Genomic DNA, 12,149 nt, shown 5'->3' with positions numbered 1-12,149 from the left:
GAAGCTTAAAATAATAATATCAAATCAAAGGCAGAGAGGAAAAAACTAACATGATTTGAAGAAATTATGAAAAAGCTAATGATTTCCTACATAGAACTAGAAGAAGCATCATTAGCTTAAAATTATTTGGTATGGGCTTACAAAGCTCCATTGAAGACAGAAGATTCCCACTGTATTCAAATTGAAAGAAACAAAGAAAGTCTAATTCAACTGTAGCTTGACTTTGAAAAGTTTTACCAATTATTTATTTAATGGGATAATATCAACAAGAAATAAGGCCTTCTTCGATTTTCACCTATCTAGATAAGTGATAACTGAGAAAATAAAATTTTCATGAATTTCGCATAAATCTAAAAAAAGAATAAAGCAAACGATCACTGATCACGCCGTAGCTAAGCAAGAAGTGATGAAAAACTTTCTAGGCTTACAAAGAATAGCCATACTACACTAGAGATGCAATGAAGAACAGCCATTTATCTCTCTCTCTCTCATCAAATTTGTAGGGCAAAACAAGGTTTTAAAAAATTTAAATAGGGTGGGACTCAGGCTAGGTCGGGCCAGACCCAGCTCAATGCCAATCCTAGAAACAGTTTGGACATCTTAATTGTTCTTGGATTGTTATCCTTCTGAGTTCAGATACTGTTTACAAGGATTCGGTGTGAACTATCTGTCATGGGAAGAGGGCTCTGTTGCTGTCTAATATAGACAATCAATTGAATCAAGTCCAACTCACTCAGCCAATGAACCCAGTAGCTGAGATGGTCACTCGACGTTCTTATGGCCTGTAAAATTGCTGGCCATCACTGGTAACACCAGTGGACTTTAGGTGTATACCCTGCCCTGTTTAGCTGCTCTGTCTCCGCCCCCTATTCCTTGCGTGGGCTTTTTACTAGTTCTAATACAAAAGTATATATTCTATTAAGCTTATTTCGATGTAAGTTAGGATCCACCAATAGAACCTTGGCTGCTTTACCAAGTAAATTAAAACTGACCTAGGTCTTCTTTGAGCTCATAAGAATTCAGCAAGGCCTAGACACTATTTCTTTGCTCATTGCTGCCCCATTTGTAGACCAGGGTCTACAGGTGAAATTTGAATTGAAGCCCCACTGTTTTAATATTTACAAGCATGCATTAAAAGGCTCGATTTGGAAGGAGTATAAATACAAATTTGTAGAGTGCAAAACTTTGTATGTACAGTATTTTATATTTGTAGAGTGCAAACTTCGATTAACCACTTCAGTTTGTTCATCTGTTTATAGGTGAAATGTACTGCTATATTGTAAGTAGAAACCATACGCTTCCATAAAATCCTCTAGAAGTGGCTAAGAAATCTTGTATCACAATCTGATGTGATAGACCTTGGCAATCCATAAAACCAAACAACTTCTTTAAAAAACAAATTAGTTATATGAGAAGCATCAGAAGTCTTTTGGTAATCAATGAAGTGGGTCATTTTAGAGAAATGATCAACCACAACGAAAATAGAACCATTACCCCTAGTTGTTCTTGGCAACCCCAACACAAAATCCATATTAATATCAGTCCATGGTGCTTCTAGTATGGGTAAGGGAAGATACAAATTTATCTATATTTTGGTATTGCCCCTTAGATGTTTGGCACTTGTGACATCCATTAATATAACAGAGCACATCCTTTTATAGCATTGGCCAAAAGTACCTTTTAGAGACCATTTCAAGTGTCTTCTTGCAACCACTTAATTGTATTCATCTAGTTTCACATTGGTCTCAAGAAGACACTTGAAATGGTCAAAAGATACTTTTTGCCAAGGTTACAAAAGGATGTGTTCTGCTATGTTGATAGATGTCACAAGTGCCAAACATCTAAGGGGTGGCATCAAAATATAGGCTTGTATCTTCCCTTACTCATACTAGAAGCACCATGAACTGATATTACTATGGATTTTGTGTTGGGGTTGCCAAGAACAACTAGAGGTAATGATTCTATTTTTTTTGTGGTTGATTGTTTCTCTAAAACGACCCATTTCATTAGTTGCCAAAAGACTTCTGATGGTTCTCATGTAACTAACTTGTTTTTTAAAGAAGTTGTTCAATTGCATGGATTGCCAAGGCCTATCACACCAGATCATGATATAAGATTTTTTAGCCACTTCTAGAGGACTTTATGGAAGCGTATAGTTTCTACCCTACAATATAGTAGTACATTTCACCCATAAACAGATGGACAAACCGAATCGGTTAACCGAAGCTTGGGCAACTTGTTGAGGAGCTTAGTTGGAGATTACTTAAAGCAATGTGATCTTATCCTACCACAAGCTGAGTTTGCCTTCAATGATTCAGTTAATAGATATATTGAGAATACTCCTTTTGAGGTTGTGTATGGTCAATCGCCTAAAGGTGTTGTTGATCTGGCTCCTATAATAGGGTTGCGATAAGTGAGTGATGATGCTGAGGCCTTAGCTGAATCCATTCGAGAGATTCAAGAGAATGTACAACAGAAGCCGAAATAAAGCAACCAAAGGTATAAAAAAACTAAGGATAAGCATCGTCGGATGAAAGAATTTCATGAGGGTGGTCTAGTCATGGTTTATTTGTGGCCTGAGAGGTTTTTTGTAAGGACTTACTATAAGTTGAAGCAGAAAAAGATTGGACCATGTCAAGTGTTGAAACGGTTTGGTGACAATGCATATGAAATTGAACTACTAGCTAATATGTCCATTTCACTCATTTTTAATGTAGTATACCTCTTTGATTACCATGGAGATCTAGAACCAACAACCAAGGTTGAGCAAGGACAAGCACAAAGGGCCAGTAATTTTGATGAGTTTGAACAAGTAGAGTGTATAGAAGATGTTCGAGTCACCAACAATCGAAATGGGGCCTATTTTAGGTTCTTGGTCAAGTGAAAGGGAAGCCATCAATTGAGAACTCTTGGATTAGTGAAGAGGAGTTTATGAGGCTAGATGGAGACATGTGCAAGGCTACTAAAATTGCTACTCACATGGGGTCAAGTTGTTTTTAACCCGGCGAGAATTATGAAGCAAAAAAAGAAAAAAATAAAAAAATGTGAATGTATTTTGTTTTGCATGTTTTTTGTAGTATGATCCAAAATTATTGTTTTTGGGTAGCTTTGTTGACAATTTGGGACCAGGGGTATTTTTGTCATTTTATAAGTCAGATTCTAGTCGGGGGCAGTTGGGTGTATATTTGTTGGGTTTTGGTCTCTTGCGTCTTTTTGTAACAAAATTTATCTTTTGGGGGTTCATTTGAAGTTAGTTTTGTTCTTAAGGAGTTGTTTGTGAGATGGAAACATTCTAGGGGTTTATGTATGAATATTTTAATTGAATTCTCCAGCAAGTCATTGGGTCTTATAAAGGAGAAGGGGGTTGTTACTAGAGGGGTCTTTTGGTTCTTTCTCTCTTGTTTAAGCTATAGCTCAGCCCCAGCTAGGGTTTTCAAGTATTGGGAGCTTGGATTTTGAGGAATCGACCCATTTTGGCACCTTCCAATCCCTCCATCGTTATGTGTCCGCATAGGAGGCTAGCTTGTTGCCATTGTTACTGTAGCGTAACTGCTCCAAGAGGAGTTTTACTTCAAGTTCAAGTCTAAAATCCCTAAAAATCCAACTTGTTTTGTTGTTTTTATCTTGGTATTTATTGTGCTTATTGTTGTATACTTGAAGTGTTGCTTGTAATTTGTTTTTCTGTCCATATCAAAAACTAAAGTGGGTTCAAGAGTTGAGTAGGAAACCAACACCAAAACATAATAAAAAATCTAGGGGGTTTGGACTGGTCCACATCACACCCTTTGGCAGGGACCAATCCACACCATACCACAGTCCACAGTTATTCTAAACTGTGGACTGAACCAATCCACACCCACAGTGGTCTTCTATAGCATGGTGTGGACCAGTCCACACCATACTTTTTTGATTCCATGTATCTCATATACATTTTATGAATGATATACACATTTAATCATAAATATCTATATTTTGCATTTTATATGATTAATATTTTAAAAAATGCATAAATGAATTAATATTAATCAATAAATATTATTTTTATAAAACAATAGTAAAATAATTAAAAATATATTTTTTATTTTTAAAAATATTATTTTATTGATAAAAACTTTAGAAATTTATAAAAATTAAAAAATTAAATAAAATAATTAATATTTTTTATCATACAACCGAAATGCAACTATAGGAATTTCAGAGATAAAAACGAATGTGTATTTCTATGTATCTACAGTCTATCTTAGATCACACAACCTCTAACACCTGCTCCTTAAAGCATGGAATAAAAAAAACCATGGAGGGGACGTATCCACGAGCTTTTACCATTGACGATATATTAGAGTGTGGATGGGACCGGTCCACACTATATTGGGGTGTGGTGACAAGACCGGTCCCATCCACACCCAATTGAATGGGTTTTCATCACGTGGCCCAAAAGCGGTCTCATCCACAAGATGAATGTGGTGTTGAACACCACCCTAATTAGAAGCATACCTTTGTGAACATGACCTCTTAGGAACAAACAGGTGCTTCTACCTTAAGTACACCTCAAAATCATCCCTCTAGTTCTAATCTCATGGAAAACTTCATTAGTTCTAATCACATGGATTCTAACCATACTCCCTCAACCTCTTTTGTGTTTAAATTAGGTAATACAACTTTTGCCTTTTATGTGTCCTCTCATTCTTTGGAATCTCTTTGGATAATTGATCTCAAAGCTTCCAACCACATGGCTGTTAAGTCAACTTTATTCTAAAGGGTGAGACTAGTGGTTAACCCTACAATATAACAGTACATTTACACTCAAATCATTTGCATTGCCATGACTTTGCATCAGTGCAAATTTATTTGCATTGCAACCAAACACAACTTTATGCATATTTGTAGTTGTGTTCTTTTCAAATTAAGCCTAAGGTTCATTTGGGAAAATGCAAATAACCTTACATATTTCTATTGAGATTGGCTTCTATTGGGCAAGTCTGTGCCCACACTGTTCGTACCACCTTTTTCACCCTTACATTGGGAATATCTCTCCAAGAAATAAAACACATAAGTAGGGAGATATTCTCGATGCATGACTGTAAAGGCTGCTCGAATGAGCTTGGCGTTGATTGAAGCCGAACTCATTTCTATTTGCACTCTTAAGAAACGGAGTTCTTGAAATAATTTCTCTGAAAAAAGGAAGTGGAAGACAGCGAGGTGTGGAATTGAATTCCATTCTTTCTCTCCCGGGGAGAGGGATGTCAATGGCCTAAAACCACACCTACTCGATTGCACACCCGATCCGACCCATCTCATACTCAACCAAGACTGTTCAAAAAGTTTCAATTCGTTATCGAGTTGGGTTTAACGCAGGCTAACCCCAGCCCAAATTTGACCCAAAACCCAATTAAAGCTTATCCAATCTTAAAGAATTCAAGATGGACTTATCACTCGGTCCAAATTTTCAATCCATCCGGACCCATTGAATCCCTTATCATGCCTTTGTTTTAGAATCCAGAGTAGGTGTTAGGCGTGCCCAAGAGCAAATCCGGAGAGATATATATAAAATAAAAGAAGTTTTTTCCAATCAATGGCAAAGCTAGGGATTTTCTTTTGGAAAAACCAAATTAAACAAGAAAATAGAATAGGGAGTAGAAGTAGGGTTTTAAGAAAATTGGGGTAGAAAGGTTTGAATCTATTACATATTTTTTTAAAGAAAAAATAAATACAAATTTTTAATTTGGGAATTGGAGGAGCATTAGAAAATAATCCTTAACATTTAAGTTCTTCATTTCATGGATGACCCATTTTGATCCACGCCATAGGATGACCACAAGATGGGACTGGTTCATAATATATTGTGGACCGGCCCGTCCACAACTCAATATCTCTTCCACATATATTTTTTGTGGTTGAATTCGGTACCTAGCGCTTGAGAATATAATATTGATAAGTGATATCACTCTTTACCCTACAATACTAGTAATATCATAAAATAAAAAATAAAAAAAAAAACCTAAGATTGCATTTGTTTAAGGTGTAGATGACAACCGAGGTAAACCCCACCTCTTAAATCGATGTAAAATTTTATTCATATCAATATTTCGATCAAAAATCAATGGAAAGTTTACCTTCTTCTCCATCCAATGTTCTCCTCTTTGTAAGTACAAGCTTCTCTCCTCTCTATCCCGCAACGTCTCCTCCATCAAACAGCCAGAATAACAAGCTTTGTCCTTCTTAGTCCTGCAGCGCCTTCTCCATCCAACAACCAAAAGAACAAGCTTCGCTCCTCTATGTCCTGCAACGTCTCCCCCGTCCAACATCTCCTCTCTGTCCTGCAATGCTCCTGTCTATAAGAACAGGGTTCATTTCAATTGAAGAATCTCCAAGATCTGTCTGTTTAAATTGGTGACCTGAGTTCTAAGATATGGCAATTCCAAAATTTTCTAGATCTTAATTTCTAGTTTTAATTTCAAATCATAACAACTATAAAAGATTGCTTTTGATAATCCAAATTCGTGGTTAATTGTTCTGATTCTGAGAAAGGCACAATTAACTTTAGTTCTTCCCCTATCTAACTGCTCTGTTCCGTGATGACTGTCGGCAAAGTAGCAGTTATCTGCGGGTACAAAGATGTCAGCAAGGGCTGTGCTGCCACCACTAAGCAAGTCGCTGCCTGTGTGATCGTCACCGAGATAGACCCCATTTGCGCTCTTCAGGCTCTCACGGAAGGCATCTCAATGCTAATCCTTGAATACGTCGTAGCCGAGGCTGAATCAGACATTCTGTCGGATTGGCCGATGATCAGCCTCGAACCATGTCTCCTTTCATGACTTGCATGAACCTCTTGCTCCCTTCAGGCACCACCCTCGCTACCCCTTCTTCGATGTAGACCAGTTGTAAATTTCCCATTTTCTAGGCCGACCACCACTGCAATCCTAGCTCCTCCAGCCATGTTTCCTGATTTCATCCGCCTTCCATTGCCCACGCCGTGGTGTGTTCTGGCATTAGAGCCCGGTTAGATCAAGGAGAGGTTGAAGTTGATGTCAATCTTTGCAACCACCATCTCTCTTTGATGTTAGGTTCCAAAGACCAGCACCATATTATCTTTTGAATCCAATTGGGTTCGACGGGAGAGTTCTAGAGTAGAATGAGTAGAAAACCTTTCACTTTTACACCGTAACAACCAAACGACAAGAGAGAAAAATTACAATACACCTCCATTCCATTTTCCATCGATCACTAAACCGGTTTTACATTTTTTTTATCGGTGTAAAACTGAATTTACATCTAAAACAAACGCAACCTAAAGTTAACCCTAACCTCAACCCAATCCAAAGTTAAACCGAGTTAAAATATTTTTGAATCCTAACCTTAACTTAAACTTCAATCATACCCAACTCAAATCTGAGTTTTTAATTTTTTTTATGGGGTTTAAATCGTGGTATTCCATACCAAATTGTACTTCAAATTAGTATTTTCATGTGTTTGGATGGATGGAGTGTAAGTTTTACATTGAAAATCAATGTAAATTATATGCACGATTGAGTTTTGGAAGTACTACATCAATAAAATTGATTATCACACTTCAAAAATTTCCAAAAAAATACAAATAGGCCTAATACAGATTTCTGATTTTCATTGCAGAACTATAAGCATTCAAAATGTCAACTAAAAAATTTCAATGTTCACTCATTTCAAATCAATCTGTGTAAACTCTATGGATGTATATAATAGTTTAACCAAAAACAAATGCAACAAGAACAGCTTATTGAGATAAAGGGGAACGTTCTTTTGCAGGGACCTGCTAAACAAATTTTATTTCGTGGGCCCCTCTTGGTTCTTTCCTTGTTGGATGGTTGCAAAGCACCCAACCCGAAATATAAAGCACAATTCACACTGACCTGACAGCATGTTTGAACCTGTGATGGGATTTGCTCCTCACAAATGGGCGCCTCCTAGGCACATCTATTCCCAGTGCACAGTAAGATGTGCCTGGGAGGTGCCAGGTATGAGGAGCAGATGCCATCTCATCTCAACCATGCACTGAAAACATCTCTTATGAATAAATATTTTCGAATACGGATAGCCACCGGAGTGAGATTGGTGTGGGGCACGCTTTGTGGGAAGCATATCCGAATTCATCTATGATCGTTAAATCCACATATTCATGTCGCCGTCGGTGCTGGAGAGCCACCAGCCCAAGGCTACCGGAGCCGGGCCCAAAGCCAAAGTACATTCTGAATCTCTGATGCTTCCCAGGAAATTCCCATTTCCCACTGTCCTGTCCACAGAATTATCCGAACCGGTGGGTGGGTAAATAGACTCCAATACTGGATCACTGGATGACTCGATTATTTCATGAATATACGAATTAATTTTAATTTCAGTCACGAGTCACGATAACAAATTCAGCAGAAAATAGGGCCGGGGCCCAATCTGCCCGGTTCAGCCAGACACGAACCCAACAGTTGAAACCGGGTCAGTCCTGGAGTTTGGACATGGACCAGGCCAGAAAGGGTCGGATCTCGATCTATGAAAACACGTGATTTTCACGTGGATCTGCATCCATGACAAATGAGCCATAATACGGTATCAAGGGTTTGTTTGGATGAGAAGTTAAAAGAAAAAGTAGAACGACAGGACACCAAAGAAAGGGAGATTCTTCATCTTGACTGGGTGAGCAATACTTGAAGTCAGTTTCGGTCTTCTTTCTTTGGCAGATAAGTCAGTTTTGGATTTGGTCTCAAAAAGCTTCATCAAGTAAAGAATTACTTTATAAAAGAAACCAGAAAATTAATCAAACAACAAGAGTTTAAATTTAGAGAGAGAAAGAGGGAGAGGGAGAGGGAGAGAGATTATGTGATCGGTGGAGGCCTCAAACCACAAACAAGAATTAGAAGATATGAGCAAATGTTGCCTGGAAAGGTGGGTTGTTGTTCGTCATGGTCAAAACCTCAGCCAATATAAATCAGAGAACCAACGTTGGGAAATAAACGAAAGATTAGTGAGAGAGAGAGAGAGGAAAAAAATGAGAGATGTCTAAAATAACTTTGTCTCTCTGAGCCCCACCTTTTTTGAGAATAAGGAAACAGTACTTTTTCTAATCTCGCCCATTTCCGACTCCAGATCTTCTGAACCCAGACGATAAAGCAACTAAAGTTTTCACCGTCAAAAAATTCCAAATCCCACTCGCTCTCTTTCTTATCCATTTCCAATTTTCTGATATCCGATCAGAAGCTGTCACCATTACTCCAGATGGGATTTTCCAGCTAAGACCGCTGCTGAAATATCGTACACATGGGCTGTCAAAACCCGACAACCAGATTCAAGGTATGAATTATGAAAGACCCACATCCTTCTAATTTCTCTGAACTTTACTAAAAAATTCGTGTGTTTTTTGGTCCCAGACTCATCTGCTATAACTTCTGCCCAGACCCATTTCTTTCTTCTTGCTCTTGGAGATCTATACATGTTAACGGTGTCTGGGTTCCGGGAAGGGTGTGTGTAGCTTCTGGGAATTGGCTTCTGAGCTTGGAACATCAGCAGAAACTGGAATTGAAACTGGGTTTGGTTCTGGTTTTGGATCTAGAACTGACGAATGTTTCAATTGCCGGATGGTTTGGATGAGACATGTGAAGTATGGTGTCATCTGGGTTATTGAAGTTCGTCTCACCCTGTTGGAAGCCTTCTCTTGAGGATGATGATGCAAGCGGACGAGCCAAGGGCTTGTTGTGGTATAAAAATTCAGGGCACCATGTTAATGGGGAATTCTCTATGGCGGTGATTCAAGCCAACAATTTGTTGGAAGATCAGAGCCAACTTGAATCGGGACCTTTGAGTTCAATTGATTCAGGCCCTCAAGGGACTTTTGTCGGAATTTACGATGGCCATGGCGGTCCTGAGACGTCTAGGTTCATAAACGACCGTCTGTTCAACAATCTCAAGAGTATGTTGTTCTTCAGCTAATTCAATGAAAATATATTACAGATTTCCTCCATTTGCATTCTCTGGTGATTGTTCTATCATGGCAATCGTGTCAAATTGCTCCATCCCCAGATTTTTTTTTCTATCAGGGAATCTCTTGTTCTCGTTCTTTCTTGTTTTTGTTCAAATATTCTTTAATTCCTTGTATGCTTTAGTCAGATAGCTAATAGCTAAAATTGCTGACTTGACGGCTATGTATGGTGCAGACTTTGCATCGGATAGTCGGAGTATATCAGCTGATGTTATCAGAAAAGCATTCTCGGCGACAGAAGAGGAATTCCTGTCTCTGGTGAAGAAGCAATGGCTGAACAAGCCACAGATTGCGTCAGTTGGGTCATGTTGTTTGGTGGGGATCATCTGTAGTGGAGTAGTGTTTATTGCAAATGCTGGAGATTCCAGGGCTGTGTTAGGGAGATCAGAGAAGTCCATCGGAGAGGTCACAGCCATTCAATTGTCTACAGAGCACAACGCCAGTTATCCGTCTGTGAGGGAAGAGCTGCGTTCAATGCATCCCGATGATACACAGATTGTGGTTCGAAAACACAATGTTTGGCGTGTCAAGGGTCTCATTCAGGTTTTTTTTTTCTCTGCATTCCAGTTCTAGATAAGTATTAATTAATACCCAGAACTGAAAACTGCTGTTTAGGATTAATATTGTTGATGAATGAAGGAGCTCACTTCTTGGTGTTGCAGGTTTCTAGATCCATTGGTGATGCCTATCTCAAGAAGGCAGAGTTCAATAAAGAACCTCTGTTGGCTAGATTTAGACTGCCCAAGCCATTCTACAAACCTATCCTGAGTGCTGAGCCATCAATACTGGAGCAGAAACTCTACCCAGAAGACCAGTTTCTCATATTTGCATCTGACGGTTTGTGGGAGCACCTCAGCAATGAAGAAGCTGTTGACATTGTCCACAATTATCCACGCAATGTAAGATTTCCATCCCCATTTCTCCATTGCTGTGTTTTCAGCTTTTGCCTTCCATTTGCAGGAAATTAGATGGTGACCTAGAAGGCTGTTGACATTGATTCATTTTTGCAAAATTGTGCAGGGAATTGCAAAAAGATTAATCAAAATTGCACTCCACGAAGCTGCAAAAAAGAGAGAGATGAGGTACTCAGACCTGAAAAAGATTGAACGAGGGGTGAGGAGACATTTTCATGATGATATCACAGTCATAGTACTGTTTCTAGACCACCATCTAATCAGTAGGAACTCCAGCCGTGGTCCACCTCTTTCGATTAAGGGAGCTGGGGGAGTCTAACTTCTACTCCTGGTCCAAGAGGTTCCAGACCAGATATAGGCCTAGCAAACCTCTGTCACCCTCATTTATATCAGAAAATAAGGGGAAAAGTGTTATTTGAAGTTGAAGTTCCCCCAAACATTTCTTCATCAGACTTTTACAAAGAGAAGATGGAGTTGGGAATTGCCTTGGGAAGAAAAGTTGTGCTTTTTATTTGTAAAAGCTGCCCAACAAACTGGCAAACTTGAACCCAAAAAGAAAAAAAAAAATCAATTCAACAACTCTAGTTTGGATAAAAGACTCAAACCCAGGAAATATGATCAGGATCAACACGTATCAAGAGACAAGGAGTGTTGTTTTGTGATTTGTGAAACCATGCCCTAATTGCACTAGAATATGGCTACTAAATGATAAAAACACAAGAGAGAGGCCCAATTTGTGTTGCAAGTGAAAGATGCTTGTGCATTGCAAGATTGACAGTTTTTTTATGCTGTACTTGTACTTTACTTGAACAGGGTTAATAACATGAAAGTAGGACTCCAACCATTGGCCTTAGGAACCCAAGATGTCATGATCCTCGATGCTGTTATGGGACTTTATTAGCTCAAGAAATACACAAGTAAATACAGGTGAGGAAGAATTTAGCATGTAAGAAAGAATGGTGCAACTGAGACCAAGGGAGTTGCCCAAGTTTATCTTTGCTCCTTGAAGGATGAATTAAAAATAGAAAAAGAAAAAATTGTCTGTTTGGGAGGGCTTGGCTTATGGCGCTACATGAGTTAAAAAAACCTGAAAAAATTATGAAGCCATGTTTGGTGAAAAAGTGAAAAGTCTGAAAATAGGTTTACATAAGCCAAAAATCAACTTTCCAGTTAAGCCATTTTAGGCTTAATAAATGCAACTCAATCAACACAGGACCCTCCTAAACAGGCCCTAA

The 12,149-nt window shown here is 38.7% G+C and overlaps 1 protein-coding gene and 1 long non-coding RNA gene across 3 annotated transcripts; one reads left to right on the top strand and one right to left on the bottom strand.

Annotated features, from left to right (window-relative positions):
* Positions 1 to 5,740: 5,740 nt before the first annotated feature.
* On the bottom strand, positions 5,741 to 7,208 carry LOC148870205 (uncharacterized). The gene is made up of 2 exons (XR_016107361.1): positions 6,114 to 7,208; positions 5,741 to 5,913 (listed from the first exon to the last, which is right to left on the bottom strand). It is a non-coding gene; the product is annotated as an uncharacterized LOC148870205 (long non-coding RNA).
* A 1,495-nt stretch (positions 7,209 to 8,703) lies between these two features.
* On the top strand, positions 8,704 to 11,771 carry LOC148870204 (putative protein phosphatase 2C 38). Of its 2 annotated transcripts, none has more exons than XM_088971760.1 (5): positions 8,704 to 9,315; positions 9,419 to 9,931; positions 10,176 to 10,543; positions 10,663 to 10,899; positions 11,021 to 11,771. In XM_088971760.1, the coding sequence occupies exons 2-5, from the start codon at positions 9,625 to 9,627 to the stop codon at positions 11,231 to 11,233; spliced, it is 1,125 nt and encodes a 374-aa protein (XP_088827886.1). In that variant the 5' UTR covers positions 8,704 to 9,315; positions 9,419 to 9,624; the 3' UTR covers positions 11,234 to 11,771. The 2 variants fall into 2 exon arrangements, with proteins under 2 accessions (XP_088827886.1, XP_088827885.1); XM_088971759.1 differs by having other exon boundaries at positions 8,789 to 9,315; positions 9,393 to 9,931.
* The last annotated feature ends 378 nt before the right edge of the window (positions 11,772 to 12,149 follow it).

This window comes from Nelumbo lutea, chromosome 2, assembly GCF_056320005.1.
Source record: "Nelumbo lutea isolate HS-2025 chromosome 2, American lotus-T2T, whole genome shotgun sequence".
In the NCBI taxonomy this organism is placed as follows: domain Eukaryota; kingdom Viridiplantae; phylum Streptophyta; class Magnoliopsida; order Proteales; family Nelumbonaceae; genus Nelumbo; species Nelumbo lutea.
This window is presented reverse-complemented; position numbering and strand designations above follow the sequence as displayed.